Source organism: Poeciliopsis prolifica, unplaced genomic scaffold (assembly GCF_027474105.1).
Source record: "Poeciliopsis prolifica strain line A6 unplaced genomic scaffold, Auburn_PproV2 SCAFFOLD024, whole genome shotgun sequence".
NCBI classification, from domain to species: Eukaryota; Metazoa; Chordata; class Actinopteri; order Cyprinodontiformes; family Poeciliidae; genus Poeciliopsis; species Poeciliopsis prolifica.
Window position 1 is genome coordinate 5,482,265 of NW_026562399.1, and position 13,860 is coordinate 5,496,124.

The 13,860-nt window shown below is 49.4% G+C and overlaps 3 protein-coding genes across 3 annotated transcripts; all 3 read left to right on the forward strand.

Annotated features, from left to right (window-relative positions):
* Positions 1–624: 624 nt before the first annotated feature.
* On the forward strand, positions 625–5,667 carry chm (CHM Rab escort protein). The gene is made up of 17 exons (XM_055046627.1): positions 625–781; positions 1,732–1,798; positions 1,917–1,989; positions 2,064–2,188; positions 2,255–2,361; positions 2,429–2,481; positions 2,549–2,692; positions 2,779–2,895; positions 2,963–3,074; positions 3,153–3,375; positions 3,719–3,796; positions 4,126–4,227; positions 4,309–4,372; positions 4,474–4,567; positions 4,637–4,735; positions 4,917–5,062; positions 5,154–5,667. The coding sequence occupies exons 1-17, from the start codon at positions 640–642 to the stop codon at positions 5,568–5,570; spliced, it is 2,163 nt and encodes a 720-aa protein (XP_054902602.1). The 5' UTR covers positions 625–639; the 3' UTR covers positions 5,571–5,667.
* Positions 5,668–6,094: 427 nt separating this feature from the next.
* Positions 6,095–9,456, forward strand: LOC129370563 (GTPase IMAP family member 8-like). The gene is made up of 4 exons (XM_055046629.1): positions 6,095–6,165; positions 6,432–6,585; positions 7,282–7,905; positions 8,535–9,456. Exons 2-4 carry the CDS (start codon positions 6,579–6,581, stop codon positions 9,350–9,352), a joined length of 1,449 nt encoding a protein of 482 aa, XP_054902604.1. The 5' UTR covers positions 6,095–6,165; positions 6,432–6,578; the 3' UTR covers positions 9,353–9,456.
* A 512-nt stretch (positions 9,457–9,968) lies between these two features.
* On the forward strand, positions 9,969–13,607 carry LOC129370754 (uncharacterized). Its single transcript, XM_055046933.1, has 6 exons — positions 9,969–10,132; positions 11,049–11,115; positions 11,982–12,302; positions 12,656–12,775; positions 12,864–12,959; positions 13,030–13,607. Exons 2-6 carry the CDS (start codon positions 11,067–11,069, stop codon positions 13,083–13,085), a joined length of 642 nt encoding a protein of 213 aa, XP_054902908.1. The 5' UTR covers positions 9,969–10,132; positions 11,049–11,066; the 3' UTR covers positions 13,086–13,607.
* The last annotated feature ends 253 nt before the right edge of the window (positions 13,608–13,860 follow it).

The window sequence follows — 13,860 nt, forward strand, 5'->3', positions numbered from 1 at the left end:
TCTAGTTCTCTGCCTGGTGGTAGCAACAACCTTTTCAGCATGTCGCTGTCTTAGGCCTTCTAATGCCCCATCATTGGATCCAGGTGCGTTAAACCAGGGAGATAAGTAAAACTTGTGGGATGCGGGCCATCCAGGACCGACTTTGGACATCACTTAGAGAGACCCAGAGAACAGGGTTTGGCCTGTGACAGTATATATAATAGAGCCTAAATGTATGCTGAGTTTATTTTGTTTTGGGGGGAAGGGTTATTTACAGAGATTACTTGTCAATAATTGTTTAATTTATTTTTTGGGGTTCTTTGATTTTGTATTTGCTTTTCTGAGTCAGACACGAAGAACTGTGGGTCAATTTCCTATCAGAACTGGTACAGGACCAGCATGCAGTGGGTTGGACCCATGGTTATAGCAGGAAGAGCTAAAAAATATAGGACTTCTCTTGCTGTCCCGCGACAGACTGGCGACCTGTCCAGGGACCAGCACCTCTCCAGACCCCACTAGGGACTAGAGAACAGAAAATGGATGATTTAACCTTTACAGTCGACAGTTAGGTTTCAAGCTTTAAATAGATCTATGAGGTTTTTTTAGAGCATCTCTGCCCTGGTGCCATTTTCTCCCTGTATTATACCTGGAGCTCCATAAATGACAGAACACATGAAAAAAAATAATACTCCAAAAATAAACAATGAACACGTTTCCTCCTGGTCACATGACCGTGTTTTCTCTGCCAACATGGCTACCGAGGACCTGCCGTCTGAATTTGACATCGTCATTTTGGGGACAGGTAGGAGCTAACCTGGATGTTATGACGTAGTGTGGCTTGGGTCTTGTGTCGGGAATGAGTTCTGGTTCCGACTCGACCTAAACCATCCCCAAAGACCGATATAAACCAGTGAAAACCAGACCAGGAACTGGACTTAGCCAAGCCGTTAGCTATAGGCTAACAGTCAATGCATTTTCAATGACAGCGGCTAGCAGTTAACGGTTAGCTGGTAGATGGAAGAAATAAGATACACACTACTACTTCTACTAATAAAAATAACAATAATAATAATATTAATTGTAATAGTATTAATGTAGCAGTGAGACTGAAAGCGACAAGAAAGAAGAGAAGCAGAAAAGGACTACAAATCCCAGCTAATTTTAGCTACCTGAGGCTAGCAGCCACTCAGGCTGGTGGGTGTGTCAGATCATCGGTAGTAAATACTGTTTATGATCAGCAGCAAATCAATAATCAGTTTTATCATCATTGCTCCTCTTTATTAGAACTGAATCGCTGATTGGTTACAGATTAATCAAAACCTGGACCAGAACCAGAACCCCCAGACAAGCAGCTGAACCACACTGGTGGCTCTCCACATGAGTGGAGGTTCTGTATGATCCGGTTGTGTTCCTGGAGGTTCTGATCTGGAGGTTCTGCTGAGTCTAATAAACTTCTGGACCAGACTCTCTTGGTTTTGTTCAGCAGAACCCAGGATGTTCTCCTCTTCAGAATGAAGCTTGCTCATCCGAGGCGTCCACCAACATGCCTGGTTTAAAACATCTTCAGTTGTTTTTACTCCAGAGACTGAGCCCCGTACTTTGACTAGGACATCAGGGAGAGGTCTGTGGGGATTGTGTGCTATGTGGTTCTATGTCCGGAATGAGAAGAACTGAGGCGGGCCACCTTTATCCCCTCCTGTCACCGATTCTGAATGTTAGATGATGAATCTGTATTGGTTATTGATTGATCAGGTTTGGTTGAGTCGGTGGTGGCAGCTGCCTGTTCAAGGGTCGGACAGCGAGTTCTCCACCTGGACAGGTGAGCTCCCGTCTGCTTTTGGTCAATGTCTACTTAATGATCAATCAGGTCATTGATCATCACCAATAATATCACCTGGGAGGGCTTTTTTGTGAAGGGCTTCTGTTTGTGTCTTCAGGAGGAGCTACTATGCCGCTAACTGGGCTAGCTTCACGTTCAACGGCCTGCTCACCTGGATCCAGGAGCAGAACGTGAGATTATTGGTTATTGATCATTTGATCAGTGATTATTGATCTCCAGCTGATTGATCTGTGTGTCTTGGAAGGAGGAGCCAAAGCCAGAGGAGGTCAGGGATTGGTCAGGTATAAGGGAGGAAGGGGAGGAGCTAATTCACCTGTCACAGGCAGACTCCACCTCCATCACCAACCTGCAGGTGTTCAGCTACGCCAGGTAGGCTCCGCCTCCTGCCCCTAACTGTAGGCTGGGACGACTTGTGAGCTGTTGATGTCTCCACAGTGAGGAAGAGGAGGAGGAGGAGGAGGAGGAAGCTGCAAACTCCACAGAAGAAGAGAGAGTAGCTGATGAAGAAGCGGTTAAAGAATCATCAGAGACAGAATCTGCAGGTGGGACCTCATCGATACTCATTATCTGTTATTGATCGGCGTCTGGATTAACGACTCACATGTACAGATTCAAAGGAGGAAGAGGAGGAAGAGGAGGGAGCAGGGGAGGAAGAGGAGCAGGTGAGGAAGAGTCAGCGCATTAAGCAGGTCTGATCTTGTGACACTAACTGTTACCAACCAATTACAGCCCATTCAGGCAAAAGGGAAGGAGCCAGAGGCTGACCAGCCCGGCCCCTCTTCTCCTGGCCAATCAGAGCCTAGCAGGAAGAAGATCAGTTACGCCCAGCTGGTGAAGGAAGGCCGGAGGTTCAACATCGACCTGGTCTCCAAGGTAAACGCAGCTGTGATGTCATCATCTGGACAGCAGCAGTAGCAGCTGATGATGTGACACACTAAGCCCCTCCCCCTCCTCCTCAGCTCTTGTTTTCTCGTGGCTCATTGGTCGATCTGCTCATCAAGTCCAACGTCAGCCGCTACGCCGAGTTCAAGAACATCACCAGGATCCTCACCTATCGCCACGGCAACATAGAGCAGGTTGGTTTTTGATCTGCCACCTACCTGCCGGGCTGTCTACTGACCTATGACCTCTGACCCCTGCCAGGTGCCGTGCAGCCGAGCGGATGTGTTTGCAAGTCGCCAGCTGTCGGTAGTGGAAAAGAGGAAGTTGATGCGCTTCTTGACTTCCTGCGTAGAAGAGACGGAGGAGCAGACAGGTGACTACCACCTGTCCTCCTGATGATATCAACTGTTCAGCCTGAGGCATTGTGGGTAATGCAATCTTCTGCCTTCAGCATACCACGGTCGGCCATATTTGGAGTTCCTGCAGGACCAGCAGCTGGGGGACAACCTGCAGCACTTCCTGCTTCACTCCATCGCCATGGTAGCTGAAGACACACCCACAGAGGAAGGTCTTGCCTCGACACGTCACTTCCTGCGCAGCCTGGGTCGCTACGGCAACACTCCCTTCCTGTTTCCTGTGTACGGCCTTGGAGAGATCCCCCAGTGCTTCTGCAGGTGAGGACCAGTTGTTCCCATGGCGATGCCGCCACAGGCAGGAGGGAGGGTGGTTCTGCTCCGACCCGGTACTGCTCAGCACACATTAGTGCTGGTTCTGCTTGATTTTAAAGTTCTGGTCCGACCCGGACAGTTCTGCTGAGAGGTTCTGGTCCCATTGGGTCGGGTTTGATCAGCTGGTACTGCCTCCAACCGCATGCTGGACAGTGTTTGTTTGCAGGTGTAACATAAATCATCAGTGGGATGTTACAGTAGAAAAGGGGCGTGGCTAGACAGACTGATTGGACGCCATTAGAATCTAATAGAATGGTGGTTCTGACGGTTTGACCCGATGTTGTTGCAGGATGAGCGCCGTGTTCGGAGGAATCTACTGCCTCAGACATTCTGTCCACTGTCTCATCGTGGACCGGGATGCCCACAGGTAACCATGGTAACCGCACCAACCAGAGCCATGGGGCGGTTTGGACCAGTAAAGGTCTGTTTGGGTCAGAACCAGCGTGTTTGGCAGTGTTCGGTCCTGCTCCGGCCTACTCTGACCCGGTTCTCAAAAGAGCGGACCTGGTTTGACCTTTGACCCGACTCACCTGGAACCCCAGGTCCATTCAGAACCACTCTGAAGTCAAACGCCAACCCAGTTCTGCTCCTTGAGGGTGGAGAGGGGGAAAGGTCAAAGGGCACCACCACCTCCAAATGGACCACGGCTCTGGTTCTGATCTAACTGGTGCTTTGTGACATCCCTTTCTGTTGCAGTTGCAAGGCGGTGATCGACAGCCGAGGACAGCGAATAAGCTGCAGCCACGTTGTCATGGAGGCCAGTTACCTGGACAGGAGCAGGATGGCCACGCCCCCCAGGTGAGTTCATTGAGACCGTAGAGCAACCTGGCGGTGGTGGTGATGATGTCAATGATGACGTTGATGCTGTTGTGTCTCCAGGTTCCTGAGCCGAGCCGTCCTCATCACCGACTCCTCAGTCCTTCCCTCAGAGTCGAACCAGCAGGTAACCCCCCATCAGCAGGTAACTCCGCCCCACACACAGCAGTGGACGGGGCGGAGCAAACAGGAAGTAGGAGCTTAGCCATCTCACCTGTGTGTGTGCAGATCTCCATGGTAACGGTTCCCCCTGAAGGAGGAAGTCCTGCAGTGAAGATCGTGGAGCTCAGCCCGTCCTCCATGACCTGCATCCCTGGAACCTGTGAGTGGGCGTGGCTTCATCAGGCTGCCATAGAGATGGCCACAGGCTCTAATTGGTTTCCTGTTTCAGACCTGGTCCACCTCACCTGTCGGTCGGTCGGATCCGCCCACCAGGACCTGTCGCCGTTGGTAACCAGGATGTTCAGAACCACAGAGACTCGGGAGGAAGGTGAGAAGCAGAACTAACTCGGTTCCGACCAATTAGAGCAGAGGAGGAGCAAACACAGTTCCCTCCTCTTCCTCTGTGGTGTAATGGCCATGTTTGTAGTAATGAGGAAGGCCTCTGGCCCAACCTACGTATGCACGGCCTTCCCTGGCCCTATCCCCTGATGTTGACCTTCTGTCCTCAGACCAGCGTCCCTCTGTCCTCTGGAGTCTGTACTTCAACATGGTGGACGGCATGGAGTCGTCGGTCGAAGGTCTGCCGCTGCCTTCTAATGTCCACATTTGCCACGGTCCAGACAGTGCTCTGGGACATGAAGACGCTGTCCAACAGGTGAGACACATAGGGTCACCTGGTCCTTACAGGTGGTACTGCGTTCAGGGTCATCATGGCCAACCAGCTCTTCTTCTTTTGCTGTTTTCAGGCGGCGTCCATTTTCCAGAGGATCCTCCCTGAGGAGGAGTTCTGTCCTCCAGCACCCAACCCAGAGGACATTGTCTATGACGGAGACAACATGTCCACTGGAGAGGACAGGGGAGACATGGGCCAAGATGACGAGCAGCACCCAGAGCAAAACCAGAACCAGGAGAACCCAGACGCAGAGCAGAACCAGGAGAATCTAGATGCAGGGCAGAACCAGAACCAGGAGAACAGGAACCAGAACCAGGAGAATCTAGATGCAGGGCAGAACCAGAACCAGGAGAACAGGAACCAGAACCAGGAGAATCTAGATGCAGGGCAGAACCAGAACCAGGAGAACCCAGACCCAGAGCAGAACCAAAACCATGGGAACCCAGAGCTGCAGAGCGTTGGACCTGAGGAACGTCCATCTTCATCCTGAAATCTTCCAAAACCAGCACCGGGTCAAACTTTCTGCTGGCTGACTTTGCTCTGTTTCAATGTTTTGTCTCAATAAAGTTTCACTATGAATCCAGAAGCACCAGCAGGTCAAATGTTTACATACCCATCAGCCTCTCTCTCTCTCTCTCTCTCTCTCTCTCTCTCTCTCTCTCTCTCTCTCTCTCTCTCTCTCTCTCTCTCTCTCTCTCTCTCTCTCTCTCTCTCTCTCTCTCTCTCTCTCTCTCTCTCTCTCTCTCTCTCTCTCTCTATATATATATATATATATTCTGAATGAGCCAGAATGTTGGACCCTGCTGAGCAGGTTCACCAATCAGATGTCAGGGTTATATATATATATATATATATATATATATATATATATATATATATATATATATATATATATATATATATATATATATATATATATATATATATATATATATATGAAGCGCAAAAAACAAAATAATGCAGCCGCAACGCGCCTGCGCAGCTGCACCGTGTGCTCACGGGAAGTGACGAAGCGAAAGTAAATCCCTTCAAAAAGTTCCCTCAGCTGCGGCTTCCAAGTTGTGCGAATCGTTTCACCTGAACAGGTGAGTCCGGTCTGGTGTGATGTCAGAGTTCCGAACCTGCAAGGAGCTGTTCGGCCCAAGTGGAGTCTGGACCTGAGCTCGGAACCAACCTGGTTCTGGAGCAGCAGCTCAGGCAGTTGTAGGTTCTGGTCTCTGATTGGTTCTGATTAGTTCAGCTGTCAGCTTAAACGGAACCAGGAATGAGGGGGATCTTGAGTAGTTCAGGTTCGGGTTCGTGTTTGGACCGTAACCACAGCTAACAACCGATTTCTGCTCCGGTTCTGTAGCTTCACTCCCTGGTCCCGGATGGATGAGACCTGAGGGACAGGAAGAGGAGACCACCTCACCCATCGGTCCCTGTCCCGCTGCGTCGGTCCATCATGTTGCGGCTCTCACCAGCAGAACTCTAACCCGAACCATTCAGACCGTCCAGCATGTACGGTAAGCTAGAAGGGCCATTATTCAGTAAAAAGGTCTTTATAAACTAACAAGTTAGTCAGTTTGTCTTAAATATCTAAAGTTTAATTCTGAATGAGCCAGAATGTTGGACCCTGCTGAGCAGGTTCACCAATCAGATGTCAGGGTTTATTTTCAGAAAGTGCTCTACTGCACTCCAGAACCGAAGGGGGCGCTAGTTCCCGCATGAACCTCCATCTTACGATGTTTTTTTTGTTGTTGTTTTATTTAATCTTTTGATTTGTTGAAACAATTATCAAACTCTTAACATAGTTGTTGGTTTTACTGTTAATTGTTTTCTAATTACTTTTTTATTATTGGAAAAATGATCTAATGTATGAAATAGCTCCCCTTCAGTTCTGCACAGTCTCCAACTCTCCCAGTTACAACTCGTAAGGCCCACTTTGCATTTCAATATGGCTGCTCCCAGCATCAGCAGCAGTGTTGGTTTTAGTTCCCTGCAGCAGCAGACAGACAGACTGAGGTTTTTATTGGCTCTAGTGGCCTTTATTTGACAGTGAATTGACAGGAAAGTGGTTAATGAGAGACATGTGGCAAAGGTCACCAAACTGGGAGTCAAAACAGCGATGGCTGCCTCCACACCTCAGGCCTCCTGATGTGGGTTGTGCTTAACCCCTGCACCTCCACAGCACCCCATGATGAACATTCTCTGTTCTGCAGGACCTTCAGCCATGGAACCAGAACCAGAACAGGACCTGACCATCGTCCTGCTGGGGAACACTGGCGTGGGGAAGAGCGCGTCGGGAAACACCATCCTAGGCCGCGCGGCGTTCATGTCCCGGGCGTCCTTCAGTTCCAGCAACATCCCTGTCAGAAAGGAAGCGGGTCGGGTCTTCGGGACGCCGGTCCATGTCGTGGACACGGCCGGGATCCTGGAGTTCGAGGAGCAGATCCGGTCCTGCTGCCAGGAAGTTCAGCGGACCAGCCGGGCTCACCTGTTCCTGCTGGTTCTGAAACTGGACCGCTTCACCCAGGAACAGAACCGGGCAGTCGAGGCATCCCTCAGGGCAATCGGGGAGCAGGGCTTTAACCGCTGCTTCCTGCTCTTCACCCACGGAGACGCCCTGAAGGACACCTCGTTAAGGGATGCCGCCTCGTTAAGGGACGCCGCCTCGTTAAGGGACTCCACCCTGAGGGACTTCGTGTTCAGGGACGAGCAGAGCCCGCTGCCGGAGGTGGCTCGTAGGTTCTGTGGGAGGATGCACCTGTTCAACAATGAGGACAGAGGAAGACAGCAGGTCCAGGAGCTGCTGGTCAAGGCTGGACACCTGCTGCTACCTGAAGGTAAAGAGCTGATGAGCAAATTAGCTAATAAGCTAGCAAGCTAATTAGATAAAGAGCTAACAAGTTAATTAGATAGCCAGCTAACGAGATGGTATCATGTCATATTGACTTTATATTGTGATCAAATGTTTTTCCCAGCAGTGTTGCTTTGATTCTTTCATGTTTGAGAAATACTTTAATCTCCATTGCAACCATTCAGCTCTGCAAAATGCCTGGGTGCACCTACCCCCGCCTTCGAGGCGCAGCTCCTCCCTCCCTCAGCTCCTTCAGACTAGCCAGCAGCAATTAGCAAACACCTGGTGGAACTGCTGAGGTCATTATAGGAGCTGCTGCTCAGAGCAACACTGGTAATAATAGTAAAGGGTTAATAGAGGAGCTTGGGATGACTTCCTGGAGGCGGAGCTTCAGAAAGAGCAGGACTTTCTTAAAGCGACAGATGCACAATTTCAAGGCATTAAATCAGGAAGTAAAATCTGTTATGAGGCATTTTTATAACAACTGAAGGTAAAATGGAAAACATGGTACCGGCCCTTTAATGAGACGGCAAGCGGTTTTTCTGTTTGATATTCAAAGTGGTTTATACTGGAAGGGTGTGAATACTTTTCTCCCCACTTTCTCTGGTCCTGCAGAAACGTCCAGTGATGGGGCGGACCGGGTCACGGGTCCTGATGGTCGAAATGGTTCTGCTGGTTCTGAATGTCTTGCTGGTTCCATTGCTCCGCTGAGGGACAGGAGGATTGTCCTGATTGGACCAGCTGGTTCTGGAAAGAGTTCTGCTGGGAACACTCTGCTCGGGTTCCGACGCTTTGAACCAGACTCGGACTTTGCCGGAGTGCGGTCAGACCCGGAGCGCAGTTCTGCTGAGGTGGGCCGGGTCCAGCTCACTGTAGTGGACACAGTCGGACTGCCGGAGGATGTTCTGACCCTGAAACGGCTGGTTATGGAACTCCAGGCCCGGATGTACCTGGCGGAACCGGGACCTCACGTACTGGTTCTGGTGCTGAAGATCGGCCGGCTGAGCTACGGTTCTACCCAGCTGCTCCGCTTGCTGACCCGGCTGCTGGAGCAGAACCAGAACCTGGCCCAGCATGCTGCGGTTCTGTTCACCCACAGAGACGCCCTAGGGGGGCGGAGCCTGACAGACCGGGTCCAGGCCAGCAGCTGTGTGTCAAACCTGCTGACCTGCTGCGGCGGCAGGCACACGGTTCTGGATAACACTCAGAACCGGGACCAGGTCCAGGTGGATCGGTTCCTACACCTGCTGGACCAGATGGTCCAAGAGAACTCTGGCCGGTTCTTGAGCCCAGCTGACTGGAACTTGCCACCAGATCCGGGTCAGACGTTCTGGAGCAGACTGAGAGGATCGGGTCTGCTCAGGGTTCTGTCTGTAGTCGGGTCGGTCCACATTTTGTTGGTCAATAACCAGAACTATCGGTTCTGCTGCTGACCCACAGACATGGGACCAGGCCCGGTCCTGGTTCTGGTCCAGGCTCCAGTTCTGAATACATCTGTCCAGGTTCTAAACCAGAGACAATAGTTTTTATTTTTCTGCAGAACAAAATATTTATGTTTTCTATTTTGCATTTTTTTATGATTTTATAATAAATCTTTAAAATTTCATAAATCTGGATTTGTATCATGGCGTTTTTATTCCTGAAGCTCGTTAAAAGTATTCACACCCCCTGTTGGCAGCATCTGGATAAGGGAAGCTATTGCTAAGCTAGTCTGTAGTTTCAGTGTTTCTGCCATGTTAGCTTGCAGTTCACTCCACATTTCCCAGAATCCCCGTCTACTTTCTGTTAAGTTTTCATTGCAGCAGACAAACTCATCACTTCTCTCTCTGCTACTTTCTCCTACTGCCCTCCAGTTGTTTAACCAAATTTTCAGTTTCAGAACCAGGCAGGCCCAGAAGCCTCCCTGCTGGTTCATGGCTCCACCAGCAGGGGGAGACACCCCCTACTTCCCAGCTGAAGGTTGTATGGTCCAGTCAGTTCTCACTGGGTTCACACTCCTGCACATGCCTGGTCCTGAGATCTTACCAGAATCTGACCTTGATCCAGAATCTTATCTTGATCCAGGTCCGGACCAGAATCCTCCAGGAACAGGAACAGCACCAGGTCGGTTCTGCTCTCACTTCCTGCTTGGTTCACTTTGGCTCTACTTCGAGACGGATCTGCTGTAATTCGGGTCGACAAACCCGAATCGGCGGAGGACAGATCAATCTCAGGTAGGAAGAGCTGCTACGGGGTTCTGACCCGTTCTGAGTCCGTACGGGTCAGAACCCCTATGGGTCAGAATCAGTACATGTCAGAATTTGTACATGAGCACACTCTAGGAATATAAAGTAACATTCATAGTAAAAATATTAGTATGACGGTTTATGCTGGGGTTCTGGATGGGTGTGACCTCTGACCTGTGGGCCCATTGTGGTCTCTGGTGTAGTGGGTTTCCACTCCGGGCTCTGGATTTGGGGGCGACTGGTGAACATTATTATGGAGAATCCTTATAGGCCCACACTCAGTCTCAGGTGTGTGTGTGTGTGTGTGTGTGTGTGTGTGTGTGTGTGTGTGTGTGTGTGTGTGTGTGGTTGCGGTTTGCAATAAAAGCATCAGCTGTCAGCGTGAAGCGTGTTTGTTTCACTGAGATCCTATTATTAAACCCGCCGTTAGCTGTTATAGTTTCTCTTTTTCTCTTTCTGCATGGTTAGAGGTAGGCCAAAGGTTTCACACCTTGTAACATTAAACAACTGCTGCCTTCCTGAGCAGTCAAGTCTGCTGGTTCAGATCTGCATCCAGAACCAGAACCAAACACGGAGAAGCAGCATTCAGTTTCTATGCACCACAGATCTGGAACAAACTTCCAGAAAACAGAAAAACTGACGAAACCCTGAGTAAATTTAATACCAGAAACCTGGTTAGAGTTGCTTTGATTATTGATGACTGGAACTCTGATCAATATAATCGATAATGATTCTGATGATGGCTTTGACATCATGTCTGATATGTTTGAGAATACGGTCAAAGCCAAAGGAGAGGTGGCAGCTTGGTGCTCTGCTGCATGCTTGGGGGATGTGAGTCCTGTCTGGCTGGAAGTCACGTGACCCAAACCCACTCTGACCACTGACTCGCATTTCCTCTCCACAGATCAGCAGCTGTCGCACCATGTTGCCCTGGGTGATGATCTTGATGGTGATGATGATGAAGAGAAACAGTTAGTAACCTTTCATTGTTCCCCACCAGAACCAGAACCACTTGGCTCATGCTGATGACACCTTTATTCATAAATCAGAACCAGCAGGATTTGATTAAACCACACAGGCTTGCCAATGTTCATGGTAACCATGGAAACGGTGCCTTAAATACCAGATTTGATCAAATAAACTTCATGAAATGTTAAAATCAGATGGATTTTTTTAAAACCTCAGTATCAGCTTCGCTCAGACGGTGGAAGAAAACAGCTGCTAATGCACTAAAGGCAGAGGTCATTTTTAGCTTTTAGCGCATTAGCACTTTAGCTAACTTTGAAAACATTTGGCATGCTTAGCTTCCCTTAAATTATTCTTTCCAGATTAATTCTGAAGCATAAATTCACTTGGTTGTTTGTAAACTTTCAGTCGAATAAAATTCAACATCTGTGTTGAAGTTTTGGTTTCGACTGTAAAGAATCCTTCAGGTGGTGAGGCCTGCATATTCGTCCTCTTATTTTGAAGGGGGGCGAACACTGTTTCCATTTCCTCTCCACAGGTTCTCTTTGCTTCCATGGGGCAAATCCAAAGGCTGCAATAAATGAACAAATGAAAAATACAAACGACCAGGATCTTATTTAAATACAAAAATTCACAAATCGATCTCTTTGAGGGAAGGTTGTTGTTCCTGGGCAGCAGCAGGAAGTTCATCTCTGCTGTAACTTGCGAACAAAATGTGTGAGGAAATGATTCAAAGACTTGAAAGATATTAAATCTGGTAGAAACACATGTGATTAACCTTTAATAACTGAAGGGAAATAACAGTGCCACCTGGTGGACAGGTAAGGTACTGATCCATCCCGTGTTCTCTGTGTGTGACCTCTGACCTCAGCTGCCTCTGCTGACATTACCAACGTAACTCGAAGCAGCGGCGAGAGCCTCAAGCTGTTGCCCGAGTTCAGAACTGACTTCAGAAGAAAGCGTATGGGGACCGGACTGGAATTCAGGTGGACCCACCCCAACCTGCTGCTGAACAACCAGAAAACCAAGTGTCACCACGGCCGCTGTGAGCTGCTGGAGGATGGGTCGCTGAGCTTCAGCAGAGTCCAGCCAGAGGACTCTGGAGACTACACGCTGGAGGTCTACAACCAACGGGGGGATAGGGAACACACACAGGTGTTCCACCTGCAGGTGGACCACCTGCAGGTGGAAGGTGAGTCCAGCAAACACCAACAGCCTCCATAGACAACGCACCATGTTAAGGCCAAATTTAAGATTATTGCTTATCGAATGCCAACACTAACCTATCCAATACAAACATTAGCCCATCCAATTGTAACTCCAGCCTATCTGATGCTAACTGTAGCCTATAAACACTAAAAGCCTGCCACTGCAGGTCATTAGCTTCAGAGGCCAAGCAGCCTGAGCATGGTCTCTCCAAAGCTATCGCAGCTGAGTCGTCTGGTTTCTGGTGTCGGCCTGTCATCACTCATCAGTGTCAGAATGGTGACAGCCTCCTGCTACCAGGTCGTACCTGTGACCATCCACCCGTCTCTGTGTCCTCAGAGAGCAGCCGGTCCAGGACGAATGCCACCGTCTGCTCGCTCCTCCTGCTGCTGATCCTGCTGCCCCTCCTCATCTCCTTCCTCCTGTGGAAGAGGAGGCTTTCCAGGTCCAGGACTTCAGGTGCAGCAGCCGCTCAGAGGAAGGCGGAACCAGCAGGTGTTCTCTCCAAACATAACATGTCGGCAGTCACTGACTACCTGTTCTCCAGGTGAAAGGGAGACCCAACATTACGTGGAGATGCGTGGTCACCATGGCAACAAGGACCAAGAGGAGGGGGAAAAGAAGGAAGAAGACCCTATTTATGGTAAAAACATGACCTCTGACCTATGACCTCTGTGTTGGTCTGTAGCTGAAGTTTCCCCTGTTCTCCACAGTTCCCTGCTATCCTGTAGTTCCTGCAACTGAGCCGGCTGAGAATATCTATGTCTGACGGCCAATCAGAGCCCTGCGCCGTGGGGCCGGCACTCAGCTGTGATTGGCTGAGCTGTTAAACTGTTTTCCTTCCTACCAAATAAAAAAAAAAATACACGAACCCAGACTGATGTCAGGACCTGCTGACATCTTTCTCTTCAGGTCCGGCCCGGTTCCTGTCAGACAGAACCACGTCCGTTCCAGCTTTTCCTGTTTGGTTCTGCTTCATGGACTCAGAACCAGAACTGGATAAGGAGTCTGATTATAAACCAGCTCCAGAGTCCTGAAGGTGCTGGAGGTTCTGGAGGCCGGCTCTGTGACCCAGGAGAAGGTTCTGGTGATGTTACACATCTGGACCTGCTCAGCATCAAGCGACAGAAGCCGGTGGAGCTCTGACTTCTGGGACAGGAAGTGGTTTCATAATAAATGTCATCAGAACGGTTGTCATGGTAACTTGTTAACTTGAGGATTTGACCCAGAACTCAGAGCTTCACCTGGTGGCAGAAACACATCACTGCAGGTCGAGGATCCAGAGATCTTATTCCAGTCATGATATTACATTAAAGTACTATGTATTGCAGCTACTCCTGAATAAATATGATCTTCACAAGTTACTGAAGTAACTGAGTACATGTAACTAGTTACTCTGCAGTGAAGAGGGCAGAGGGTGGGTGAATAAAACCCTTAAGGAATGAAATGACTTATTGAGGACGAAATAGAAAGCTGACAAACATTCATGAGCTCAGAAAATCCTCCAGCAGATTAAAGATGGCCGCCATGAAGACTGCAGGTCA